Here is a 14450-nt window from a genome sequence, read left to right on the forward strand (position 1 = left end):
GCTGAATGATACATATTTGTAGCTTTTTAAACGTCCCTGGAATAGCTTTAGTACCTTGTTTTCTGAGAGTGTTGCAGTGACCACAAAAATGTAGAGCTTACAGTAGTCTACAATGTGTTTGGAAATGTCTACATCACATCAAATAAGAATCAGGTGATCATCATCAGCAGATACTCACAGTCTTCAGAGGGATAATCTTCCTTTGTCTCTTCATCGTCTTCACATTGAACTGTAACGACATGCATCTGAATCACTTTACACATTTAAGACGTGACTTTAAAGAAGCTTGATCTAGATTTTTACACTGAGGTTCAGCTGAGGCCTGTTTCAGTTCAGAAGAAAGATGTTATCTGAGTTTCAGCCTCCGAATGTACCAGAGATTACAAACATTCCTCTTTTCCTTACAAAGAACAGGATTTATTAATAAAGGCTCATTTAATGCTTAACTTTTGTTTAACAATATATATAGTATACATTAATTCATGTTCGTTCATATATCAGTATTTGTAGAAACTAACTTTAACCAAGATTAACAAATGCCATAAAAGTTATGTTAGCTGTTATATTAACTAATGTTAACACATAGAACCTCCAAAAATCATCTACCTTTAATTTATAAATACACCATTAATTCTGTAACCGTGAAAGTGACTGTAAAGTGTCACTCAACTAAAACATAATCTTCAAAACATAATAATGCATATCAAAATTCATATTCAGCTACAAGAGAAGTATGAGGTAAAGAAGAGGAAACTAATAATCAGCTACGAGGAAATGATTGCCATGAACCAAGAGGAAGATACATTTGTCCTGAACTGATATCGTCCCCGTTCGTCGACAAAGACGAGCTGTTTTGTGTTTTGCATGAAACCAGAAACAACAGAATGAGTCAAAGAACTGGTTATAATGTAATGTGATCACCCTGTCTTCTACTTTATCATTATGCATTGTGGTCAAAAGATACGACAGGTCATTTGAATGTGCTCAGTCTAAAATGTTTTGACGGCGAGAGCAGACAGAAGAGAGTTAGTGGAGATGAATGGGGGAAATGGAAAGAGAGCGAGAGAGAGAGAGAGAGAGAGAGAGAGAGAGAGAGAGAGAGAGGATTCTACATAAAGCAAAAATGATCCACAACCGTGAGCACCTACCAAGTCCAGTCCAGCTAGCTGTCAATGCCAAGAGCAGGAATAGTATAAGATTCATTTCCCAGAGTCCTCGTGGAAGCACTAGACAGAGACACTGACTCACTGCACTGTGACTGGTGGCTAACACGCCTTCATGACACCCTGCTTCCTCTTTCAGACCTGATTCACCTTCCTAAGAAAAAAACACACACCCTCTCGTTCTCTCCCTCGGATGTGATGCAATCAAGCAGTGAGCTTGTCACCACAGGCCGAGCTGTTCCTGAGTTAGCCGTGAAAACGCATTCCTGCATATATGGTATGTGACCTAGAGGGAAAAACAGAAGTGTGAGTAAACAGAGGCAGCTTTAAACTCAGAGACTTTAAACAGACGTATACACCGCTACAGCTGTCTCTGTCTAAACAGCTTATGTACTTCATCATTACTTAAAAATGCAAATAACTCTATGAATGTAAAACCATTTGGATGTTAAGAAACTGATGCTGTCAGGCCCGTGATGTCATAAATAACTAAAAAAATTATCATGGTGCAAATATATTGGTATACAAATACCACGGAGAGAGATATGTATGATAAACTATTATCTAACCAATTAAATATATTGTCATATCAGGAGATCCATAGCCTACCCACACACACACACACACACACATATATACACACACACATACACACACTGATGTTGTTTGTGCATGGGACAGACAGACTTTAGATACACTAAATGCTAATAAATTTGTTCAATTCAATTCTTTTTTTATTTTGTTTGTGAATAGGCCTAAACCACGTCTTAAACTCCTTAGACTAGTCTTGTGAGTTAGACACCTATTTATTTATTTATTATGCAAGACTGGTCATAACTTTTTTAAGTCAATTACATAAAAACCTAAACAGGTTTAATTTGAATCTGAAAGGTAAGACTGATCAAACCAGTTCTTTAGGAGAACCGGCCCGACTGAGTCTGGTTTCTCCCAAGGTTTTTCTTCATTCTGAAACCGAGGTTGTTTTGGTTCCTCTGGCTTCCCTTACGAAAAAGAAGTTTATTCAAGTGTGCTATTAGTATACTTCTTTTAAACTAAAAATAAGAAAGTATGCTTTTAGTTTACTTTTTATGTACTTCTCAGAAATGGACTTTATGTACTCCTCAGAAATATACTTAAAATGACATTTAAGTATACTTGATTTATACTTACAAAAAGTCTAAATATACTCTAACTTTACTTAAGTATACTTAATAAAATAAACTTGAAGTATACTACTTTTTGGTAAGGGTTGCTTAGTTGAACACTTCATTTACAACGATATCGTTGACTTGATTGCAAATGATTGCAAAGATACTATTTATTTATTTTTTTTATTGCAAATTCAAAAATGACATTAAATAGATACAACTTAGCACTCATTACCTAAAATGTATTAACAATACAACCAAAGTCATCTGAACTAATGGAAGAGAAGAAAGAGAGAGAAAAAGCAGGAACAGAACAAGTAGCCTAAATAGAAGAGCATTATATATATATATATATATATATATATATATATATATATATATATATATATATATATATATATATATATATATATATATAAAGGAATTTTTAATAATAACAAAAAGACACAAAAATACTTGCACAGATACTATTTAAACTGAACGGAGCTGGGTGATGACGTCACTGAATTAAACGATGAACTGCCTTTAACTGAAAAATAAGTGTTTACTATTGTCATTCTGCACTATTGACACACTGTTTTCCTAATTAATGTTGTTCAGTTGCTTTAACACGATCTGTATTATTAAAAGCGCTGTATAAATAAAGGTGACTTAACGTGACTAAAAGACGCATGCGCTCTAGCACTTGTGTTGCCAGGTCCTAGGATTTCCCGCGGAAATTGGCTACTGACTTTAACACTGTTTCCACGGGTTGAAGCGATCCCAATAACGTGATATCTATCTCATGGAATACTAATTGTGTATTTTACCCCCCTTGAGCGCGATTTTTAACGTGGGACCCCCTCGAAACGCGACTGGGATAGTTTGAGAGTAGCGATTAGGCGGGTTTTATTGCTCGAAACCTGGCAACCCTGTCTAGCATCACGCATGCGCAGTGAGATTTCCTTAGCATCTGGCGCCAAACTCAAGCTGCTCGACCGGAACATGGTGAGAACGTGATTTCTGTTTTTAATAATTCTGTTAATTCTGTTACTGTTTAGAGTCCTTTATATGAATAAACCACACGAAGGTTTGCAGAAGTGTGTTAAACAGTCTGAATAATTCTAGATTGTGGTGAGAGCTCAGAGTGACGTGTTTACCTCATTATTAAGTTAACATGTAGCTTCTTCGAATATATAAGAAATATGACAACTGATAAAAAATGATAATATCAAAGTCTGAAATGTAAGTATAAATACAAAAATATATTGATATAAAATAAAAAGAAGGTTGACTTTAATGTGGCAATGTGGAAATAAATACAGGAGGGAATAAATATAAAATAAAATAAATTAAATAATAAAATTAAATAAATACAACTAAATAAAAACACTGACAATGGAAGGAATGCAAAATAAATTCAGGACTACATTTAATTAAGAATTAATTGTATTTTTTTGTAAGTCATTTATTCCTTTATCTAGTTCTTAAATCTGGAAATAAATACATGAGGGAATAAATAAATATTAAAAAATAAATGTACACATAAATAAATATAAAGTAAATAAATGAAAGAATAAAATTAAATAAATACAATTAAGTAAAAAAAAAATTACAATTATTATTAAATGATAATAAATTGAAAGGAATGCAAAAATAAATTCAGGACTAAATTTAATTAAGAATGATTTGTTTTGTAAGTCATTTATTCCTTTATCAAGTTCTTAAATCTGGAAATAAATGCATATTAAAAATAAATGTACACATAAATAAAAATATAATAATGAAATGAAAGAATAAAATTAAATAAATACAGTTAAATAAAAAAAATAATTACAATTATTATTAAAAAAATATAAATTGAGGGATGAAAGGAATGTAAAATAAATTCAGGAAAAAAATTAATTAAGAATTAATTGTATTTGTTTTTGTAAGTCATTTATTCCTTTATCTAGTTCTTAAATCTGGAAATAAATACATGAGGGAATAAATAAATATTAAAAATAAATGTACACATTAATAAATATAAAATAAACAAATGAAAGAATAAAATTAAATAAATACAGTTAAACAAAAAAATATTACAATTATTATTAAAAGATGATAAATTGAGGGGTGAAAGGAATGCAAAATAAATTCAGAGCTAAATTTAATTAAGAATTATTTGTCAATTATCTTATTATGTTTATTTATTTATTGTAGTTTAGATCCTCCATAGCTTTGAGATAAATCATTTTTTAACCGATCCATTAAAACAAACCGTCTGAAAGAATCCGTTTACATGAGACACTCGTGCCAGCAAAATGTTTAATACTTTTTTTCTCAAATATAAGGATATAAACAGCACGCCTATTCAATATTTAATTTATTTAACACAGAGCAATGCAAAACTGTGTTCACCTGATTGATACAAAGTGTTTATCTTTCCTTCACCACAGTCTAAAAAGAAAGGACTCAGTCTGGAGGAGAAGAGGAGTCGTATGATGGAGATATTTTTTGAAACCGTAAGTATTCTTGTTTTATAGATGTCTGACACAGTTCTCTAGTAGTTCAATATAATCTCAAACTTTGAAAAATGAGATTATCTCCCCCCACACACTTCCAGAAAGATGTGTTTCAGCTGAAAGACATGGAAAAGATCGCCCCCAAGTCCAAAGGAATCAGTAAGTTTTAAAACACAATGTAACACTTTTCCCCTTTTTATGTTTTTAGAGAGAACAGAAATGATTCAGCTTTATACTGTCATAGGATACAGTCATATGGTGCAAAACAACAGCAGCATCTATTTTAGTTACGTTACCTTGTGACAAATCATCATATTTTGCAACAACGATGTAGAAAACGGCAGAAAGCGAGGCATGAAATTTTCATTGTTTTCAGTGAAGTGTTTTACAGAACTCTTACTGGATTAATCTTGTTCTTCAGCTCCCATGTCGGTGAAGGAGGTGTTGCAGAGTCTGGTGGATGATAACATGGTGGACACCGAGAGGGTGGGCACCTCCAACTATTTCTGGGCGTTCCCCAGTAAAGCCCTGCACGCCCGAAAACGCAGATTGGAAGAACTGGAGACACAAGTGAGGGTTACGCTTTCTGATATTTCTGTATTTCTTTTGAAGGAATTGTTAGGCCAAAAAATAAAATTTGCATCTGGAGATGTAGATGTTTCTTCATCAGGTTTGTAGAAATGTAGCATTGCATCACTTGCTCAATGCAAGTGAATGGGTGCCGTCAGAATGAGCGTCTGATAAAAACATCACAAGTAATCCACTGCGCTCCAGTCCATCAGTTCACATCTGGAGAAGACAAAAGATGAAACAAATCCAGCGTTGAGACGTCTTGTGTTGCATAATATCACCCATGATGAAGAAACTAATTCATCTACTTCTTCTAAGGCATCAAATTTAAAAAATTTTTTGGTGACCTGTTCCTTTAAGATATATGATGTTCACTTGAACGTCCAAAATCTGCTCACCTTTAAATGTACTGAAAACCAGCATAAACACACAAGTGGTGAACAGAATAGAAATGCTACACATAACACACACGTATTCATTACTGATAGCAAAAACTAAAATATAATAAATTGCTGTAAATATACACATACTGTATAATGTAGGGTCCTATGAAATCATTAGATTTTTTCCCAAATTCTGTTTTTTTTTTTTTTTTTTTTTTTACTTTTCTGGAATCCTTTTTAATGGTTAAATTAAATGTTATTAATCAAAAAGCATGTCTAATTAATAAAAATTATTATTAGCTTATACAATTTAACATCAATATATTAGAAGTTTAACAAAAAATGAAATTTTTAGGGCCCTGTGAAATGTAATTTTTTTTCTCACGTTCTGTTTTATTGTTACCAAATTCTGTTTAAGCATGCATAATTATTTGAATGCATAAAAACAACTTAATCCAATAACTTTTTCTTTTTTTTAACAATAGCCCTATAAAATGTTTTTTTTTTTTTTGAATTCTGTGTTGTTGTTTTTTTTTTTTTTTTTTTTTTTTTCTGGTTATAAACTGAAGACAAAAAGCTGTACTTAATTTGATCTTTTAATCAAAAGAAAACTAATTTTGTTTTTGGCAAAGAAAGATGGTTTACTACGTATTAAAATTAAAATATGGGACAAATATTGTGTGATTATTTCCTAAAAAAATAGTTTTAATAATTTATTGTTATTATTGTATTAATAGTAGTATTAAGTGCATTCTACTGCACAATAATATATTTCTGACATAATTTATTCCAATTAAACCGAACTTTTATTTTGATGGGTTGCCGTGAATACCTTAAAGTTTGTGTATATGATATGACAACAGTTTTACTCAAATGAAATGGTAAAATGTTCAGAAAGGGACTTTCAGAGCAGTTCTGGAGATATTGTTCATGTATTTGTGTCCTAATTTAGTGAGACGGCAGACACAGAATTCACCATGTTAACCAATACGTTTGTTTTTTTATATAGTGCATGTTTTAATATCATTGCATTGATGTAGATCTTCTGACATGTTTGCATAAGAGTATTAATTTCTTTTTCTTCTGTGTAGCTTGAGGATGGGAATCAGCGTAAAAAAGCGCTTCAGCAAGCAGTTGACAAAGCCAAAGTGGGACGTGAAGTTAATGTGCGTCTTCTAGATTACTGCACAGCTCTAATGTCTGAGGGCTCTGTGTGACCGAAGCTCTTATGTGCATTTAGGAGGAGAGACGGGATCTCCTGAAGGAGCTCTCAGCACTGAAACCTCAGCGAGATCAGCTGAAGGCTGAGCTGGAGAAGTACAGAGAGTGTGATCCGCAGGTGGTGGAGGAGATCCGTGAGTAAACCACACAGATCAGTGCATGACTCGACTAACTGGAATAAAAAATAGATTAAAAATCAAATACAAAAACTACAACCTAATAAGAAGCACGTAACAAAATTGCTAAAACTTAAACTGAAAATATAAAAATATGAGCAAAAACTATAGACTAATTGTATGTAAATAATGCTGATAATATAAAAAACAACAGAGGGACTAAATAGTTCACATCTTTCCCTCCAGGATGCTTTTAATCCATATTTTTAACAATTAATTTATTTGTAAAAAAAAAAAAAAAAAAAATGTAATTAATAAAATTTTTATTAATTGTAATAATTACAGAATCAAGATGCTTCTATCTTAAGTTAAAAAAAATATATATATTTTTTAAGATTATTTTCTAATTTTTAATTAATTTATTTCTATTTATAAAATAAATATAAATTTAATTGCAGCCTGTTTTTTTTCTATCTTTAAATTAAATAATATATATATATATATATATGTATATATATATACATATTTATGCATTATATGCATGTATATATTTCAGAAAAATGTTATGTTTATATATTAAATATATTTATTTATAATGTTAATTATGTGAATATAAATATTTTCGAATATACTGTATGTATTTGTATATATATATATATATATATCTATATATATATATATATATATACATAATAAATATACACACACATATATTATGCAAACAAAAACTTTTATTTTGTATGCATTTAATCGCGATTAATCATTTGACAGCACTAATAAATATATTTATATTATATATATATATTTATGTTGAATTCTAAAGTATTACTCTTATTGTCCTTTGAAAACTGTTATACAGTCCTCACACTTTGACTTCCGCTGGACGATGATTCACAGCCTCAGTGCTTCGAGGAAGTTCTGATATTTCTTAATATTATCAATCTTAAATTGATTTCACAATTACATTCCCATGACACTCATGATTTCTGCCCGGACTGGTTAGCTCTCCTAAAAGTCCTTGTGCATTTGAGTAAGACTAAGACTACATTAAAAACGGCTGCCAGAATTAAAACCATACGGTTAATTAATAATAATCCTATTGCTAAAATGTCAAGTTTTCATGAACTACTTCGTTTTCTTGGACTAATACTTGACTAAAACTAAATAGGATAAGGTTGACTAAATATGATTAAAAACTAACAAGGACATTTTAACACGGGACTAATATTAAGACTAAAATGAAAATAGCTGGCAATAATGTCTCCTTTTTTTAGAAGAAAATTTGATATGCACTGAGTTTTTATGCATTTATGATTTTTTTTTTAATTTAAAAATCTCATTAAATTACTGACATTTTTTTTTAATGATGATTATTAATTAATTATTAATTAAACATACTGTTGATTTAATTATATGGATTTTTTTTTTTTTTGTTTTTTTTTGGAAAAGTGCTTTATATAATTTGTTTGTTTATTGATGTTATTGTTTTTTTTTTTTTTTTTGGTATTTATTTGATGGTAGTTTGTTTTTTTTTTTATTTGTGTCTCGCTTGTGCCATTTTCAGTTTCACTTAACTAATGTTGTTTTAATCAAATAAAATGAGACTGGAATGATAAAATACTGATTACATTTAAAGGATATGATAAGTATGGCACTGCTAATATATGCATCCTCTTTCTAGGTAAAGCAAACATTACAGCAAAAGAGGCCGTGTCCAGGTGGACGGGTGAGTCTTTTGTGTGCCTCACATCTCAACAAATTCCAAAACCGATGATTGTCTTTGATCTCGTCATGTGATGCATCCATAAAAGATTCTGAAATGTAGGCCACAAGACAATCCTGACAGTCCAGTTTTGTCAGATCGGTCCGGGATGATCTTAGATCTGCACTGTATGCTCTTAAATATTCTAGAACAGAATGTAGTTGTCTTAAGCGTTCATTAGTCCAGTGAAATAAAATCTGTCCCTGCAGCACAAAAGCGGTCTTAAGTCTCTGGGGTATATTTGTAGCAATAGACAAAAATACATTGTATGGGTTAAAATTATAGATTTTTCTTTTATGCCAAAAATCATTAGGATATTAAGTAAAGGTCGTGTTCCAAGAAAATATTATGTAAGTTCCCTATCGTAAATATATCCAAAATTATTTTTTGTTTAGTAATATGCTTAGCTAAGAACTTCATTTGAACAACTTTAAAGATGATTTTCTCAATATTTAGATTTTTTTGCTCCCTCAGATTCCAGATTTTCAAATAGTTGTATCTCGACGAAATATTATCTGATCCTAACTTTTGAAAAATTGACTCTTATGACTGGTTTTGTGGTCCAGGGTCACAAATATATTACGCAGTGTTGTGAAAATACGGCTCTTCCTCATTTACCGTGGATTTACCGTAGTAACACTAACTGCACCATGGTATTATGAGGCAGAAATGTGAGATATTGGTTTCAAATTTTATTATATTATTGATGTAGACATGTATTAAAGGAGTAATGGAGTATAATTACAGTGTTTTTGTGATTAAGCTTTAGTGTTTGTGCATGCAATGTATTTAAACTACTGTTTTTCATATAAATACTATAGAAACCATATAATTACATGATTTTTACCATGATATTGAGGTGCTATGTTTGGTTTTTAACTGTGGTTATCATGATCTAAATGTATGCTACTGTGGAAGATCAACGGTTAATTTAAATAATCAGATTTCACCATATAAAACGAGGCTGTTACAATGTTTACAGATGTTACTGTTTGTGATAATGAGCATAAATGTTGCTAAAAAGCTGCTACTATACTGTCGACTCAAGCTACCGTCAAATGTGCATTTCTAAAAGACGAGAAAATGTCATTTTATTAATACTGAAGCCTCATCAAAGTCAGCAACACAAACCTGATTCATGATTTGAAACAATAATCACTCATTAGAGAACACCGCAGACTTGCTAAATTGGTTTAATGTTCTGTTTACATTTAACAGATCAGATTCCTCCGAGGGTCGAACGCGATGTGCACTAGACACTAGGCAAGTGCTAACACATGCAGGTTTCATTATATATAGATGGGATGCTTTGTATAAGGAGATGATGGTTTACTGTACCTTCCTTGTAAACCAAACCCTCGCACAATTAGATTTAATGCAATGTATGCTTTAGAAGATTGATGAGCCTTTTGAGAAGTCAAGCCTGTTCTCAACAAGTTATCCTAAAGGTTTGGGATCGGAAGTTTCTTCTGCTCATTAAGGCTGCATTTATTTGAGCAAAAATACAGGGAAAATATGTAATATTGTCAAATATTATTATGATGTAAAATAACGTTTTTCTATTTTAATATACATTAAAATATAATTTATTTCTGTGATGCAAAGCTGAATTTCCATCATCATTACTCCAGTCTTCAGAGTCACATGATCTTCAGAAATCATTCTAATATGATGATTTATTACAGCTTTGCTGCTTAATATTTTTTTTAACCTTTTTTCAGGCTTCTTTGATGAATAAAAAGTTATAAAGAAGAGCATTTATTTAAAATATAAATATTTTGTAACAATATACACTACCATTCAAAAGTTTTAGTTTTGTTTTCTTTAAAAAAAAGAAAGAATAAAATTTACTGACCAAATTTTATTCTTTCTTTTTTTTGAAAGAAATTAAAACTATTATTCAGCAAGTATGTGTTAAATTCATAAGAAGTGATAGCAAAGATTTATATTGTTAGAAAAGATTTATATTTTGAATAAATCTGTTCTTTTTAACTTTTTATTTGTCAAAGAATCCTGAAAAAAGTTTCACAGTTTCCAAAAAAATATGTCAACACAACTGTTGATAATTCTGATAATAAATCATCATGTTAGAATGATTTCTGAAGATCATGTGACACTGAAGGATGGAGTAATGATGATGGAAATTCAGCTTTGCATCACAGAAATAAATTATATTTTAAAGTATATTAAAATAGAAGCCATTATTTTATATTGTAATAACATTTTGCAAGATTACTGTTTTTTTCTGTATTTTTGATAAAATAAATGCAGCCCCGATGAGCAGAAGAGACTTCTTTAAAACACATTACAAGCCTTACTGACCCCAAACCCTTGACCCGTAGTGTATATTTAAAAGGACATTTTAAAAAATTTGAGGCGTGAACCATGCTGTTGTCATAGTAATCTATTTATTTATTTATTTTGTTAAATGCTCTCGAAAACCAGAATAAATGCAGAATACATTTTAGTGGTTTCAGAGTGAAAACATGATTTTAAAAAGTTAATAATTTTAGATTAATAGCGTTTCCTTATTTTTTTTAATTACAATTAAAGACGACAAAAAAAAAAGCATAAGGATAGTACACCCAAAAATGAAACCACCTTATCGTGTCAAACCTAAAGCATTTTCATTCATCTTCAAAACTCAAACGTGCCTCTATTGAAAGTCCATTCTTCCAACAGGGTTCTGCGAGTCTTAAAAATACTTAATTTTCACATTTCCAGAAATTAATCTCATAAATCAGAGCAGAAAGTCTTAAAGAATTACACAATCATGGCAATAAATGGTCCCTGCATTGCAAAAATTTAATATCTTTCTCAGTATCTTTGTCTTGTTTTTTTTCCAGCAGAAATATCTAAACATCCTTAAATCAGCATACCTTCACTGCAGATGCAGAATGAAGATATGAAGTCTTGCTTTCTGAGAAATTAAAACACAGATAAATATCTGTCAGTGAGGATTGAAAACTGGTTTTCCCTTTGAATTAAGTTGATTTTTCTGAGCCTACTGACAGACATTCATGTTTTAATCATGCAAAATCTGTTAATTATGCAGAAAACAAGTCTTTATATCTTAATTTTGCTTCTTGAGTAAATGCATCTTGATTTAAGGATGTTCAGAGATTCCCTTTTTTTCTTTTTTTGGTCTAAAATAATAGAGAATTTGTACGGAAAAGTTGTATTTTCAAGCTTTGAAGCATTGCTAATGCAACACATTTACATATTTAGAGACTGTAGTGATGTATTTGATTCAATTCAATTCATTCCATAAATTTTCTTTGCTTAGTAAAAGTCTTAAATTAATCTTCGTAAAACCTGACTAAAACTTTCCACCAACTTGAGAAGTGTAATCCAAATCTGCTGGATTTAATTAATAAATTAGACAATAAAACCACTTTTATAATTACACTGATTCCATGTGTGACTCTACTTGATTTATTTATTTATTATTTTCTATCTGCACAATTAAAAATGGCATTTCTGAGTTAGTTGCACGATGGCTGAGTTGAATAGTATTCATAATTATTATGCATCATGTGTGTTTCACATTCAATTCTTTTCCAGATAATGTTTTTGCAATCAAATCCTGGGCCAAAAAGAAGTTCGGCTTTGAGAACAGCAACTTGGACAAAGCCTTCGGAATCCCTGAGGACTTTGACTACATGAACTGATCAGAGACTCGCCAGATCTCAGGACTGTTTGATCTGTTTTCCCGTGATGCTCTTACAGCAGTTCGTTGTGTTTCGTTATCAGTTCTGCATGTTCGAGACTAAGCTGAGACTTCTTTACGTTGTGAAGAGTCTGCCACTCCCGTTAAATTTTAGCCTCGTCATGTCCAAGGAGAACTTCAAGACCGATTTGTCAGCATTGAAGGGTAAACACTGGTGAAAACGCTCCTGGAGTTAACCCTTGGCTGTCAGAGATGCACTCTGTGTCTCTCAATTCAAGGAATTTAATCACAGGTTAGAGACGCGTGAAATTAATCACCTGTGGGAAAAAAAAGTTGTATGACGAGCATGCATTTGTTTCTGTATGAAGTAGGGATGTGTTATGGATTTGAAGTCACTTCAGATGCTTTATTCTTTGGTAGGCATTGTTCACTATTGATCATTTTTCACCGTGCACATATTTTTGTGTATCTTGTAAATATGAAAAATGGTCAGGAGCTTTGTGTAATATGGTTTAATAAATGTAGTTATCAAGCAAATTGTTTGTGATTAAGCATTTTGTCCTGCCAAATAATTCACTTAAACATTAAAACATACATTTAATTCATTATATATATATATATATATATATATATATATTTATTATTTCCATGTGCATTTCCATTTCTTGTGAGAAATGCCTACATGTACTGAGTTTTTAAGTTTTTAATGTTTTATTTCTTTTTTATATATATAATTTAATATTACATTAAAACATACCTTTAATTCATTTTTTTTAGCAATAGCTTGTTAAAAATAAATAATGCCTGTGTTTGCTGCAACACAGTAATGTTGAGGTACAGTCTTAAAACATTATGATTAGTTCCTAAATAAGTAATCTTTTTTTTATCAATATAGCCATATATATATATATATATATATATATATATATATATTTTTTTTTTTCCTGTGCATTTCCATTTCTTGTAAAAAGTGCCTAAATACATGTACTGAGTTTTTTTTTAAATGATTTTTTTTTGTAGTTTTTAATATATTTTATTTGTTTTTTTATATATATCATTTAATATTTACAAGTTCATTATTTAAAATAAGTTACTAATCAATATTTTAGTACATTTAAATACAAAAATTGTATAATAATTTCTTAATAGATTTTTACAATAACAAAAAAATACAAGATATCTTAAGGGTTTATTTCGATTTCTTTGGGCATATTACAGAAATATGACATTCTTTTATGACCTAAACAGTGTGAGAGTATTATCTCTGCTCATATCCTCCTGAGAACCAGAAAAAAAAGAGTTTTGTGAATTTTTTTTTTTTTTATTATATTGGTTGGAGCATAAGAAACAAATGGAGGAAAAATATTTTTGAAAAAATATATTCATATTTTGTGGCTGTTTTTAACCAAACTTTGTACGAAGATGATTCTCAACTAACACAATGATCTGACATACTATTTTACTTTATGCATTATGTGCTTAAAATGTCCATAAATTGGTATTCCCAATCTATAATGCATCTATAAACTGCATCTAATTTGCATATTAATGTGTTCTTGAGTACTAATGAAACATTTTCATAAGAATATCTCATATGTTGATCTATAATTTCTTGTCGTGTTTCCCAAAAATGCCTGATTAATGTATAACATATGAAATAACATGTATGAAAATTACGCCGTTTCATAACAAAAAGCCATATTCTGATTTGAAATCCCATAACATTTTTCTGAGATGTTTATTTATTTTGAAAATTAGATTTAAATTACAATTACAAGAATATTAGCATATTTCCCTAATAGTGCTAAATTTGATGATTCTGTCAATATCAGTCTTATTTAAAGCGCAAGCAGAGGGAGTGTTTATGATCAAAGCGACGCGACGCGACGCTGCGGTGGTAATTGTCGCGCTGCAGTACGCTCGTGTGCCTCTAG

At 30.5% G+C, this 14450-nt stretch overlaps 2 protein-coding genes across 4 annotated transcripts in view; one reads left to right on the forward strand and one right to left on the reverse strand.

Annotated features, from left to right (window-relative positions):
• The window catches only part of tmem154 (transmembrane protein 154), a 10347-nt gene extending 8962 nt beyond the window's left edge, over positions 1-1385 (reverse strand). The window contains exons 1-2 of one of the 2 annotated variants that reach the window (XM_042717773.1): positions 1149-1385; positions 179-229 (exon numbers count right to left, since the gene is read on the reverse strand). In XM_042717773.1, coding sequence (XP_042573707.1) covers positions 179-229; positions 1149-1203 — 106 coding nt within the window. In that variant the 5' untranslated portion in view covers positions 1204-1385. The remainder of the gene's footprint in view (positions 1-178; positions 230-1148) is intronic. The other variant, XM_042717839.1, reaches the window with a different exon arrangement.
• A 1764-nt stretch (positions 1386-3149) lies between these two features.
• Positions 3150-13053, forward strand: LOC109066137 (meiotic nuclear division protein 1 homolog). Of its 2 annotated transcripts, none has more exons than XM_019083127.2 (8): positions 3150-3298; positions 4729-4794; positions 4896-4953; positions 5216-5364; positions 6839-6913; positions 6988-7102; positions 8766-8810; positions 12411-13053. In XM_019083127.2, exons 1-8 carry the CDS (start codon positions 3239-3241, stop codon positions 12515-12517), a joined length of 675 nt encoding a protein of 224 aa, XP_018938672.1. In that variant the 5' UTR covers positions 3150-3238; the 3' UTR covers positions 12518-13053. The 2 variants fall into 2 exon arrangements, with proteins under 2 accessions (XP_018938672.1, XP_042573938.1); XM_042718004.1 differs by lacking the exon at positions 3150-3298 and adding an exon at positions 3365-3424.
• Positions 13054-14450: the final 1397 nt, after the last annotated feature.

This window comes from Cyprinus carpio, chromosome A1, assembly GCF_018340385.1.
Source record: "Cyprinus carpio isolate SPL01 chromosome A1, ASM1834038v1, whole genome shotgun sequence".
Taxonomy (NCBI): domain Eukaryota; kingdom Metazoa; phylum Chordata; class Actinopteri; order Cypriniformes; family Cyprinidae; genus Cyprinus; species Cyprinus carpio.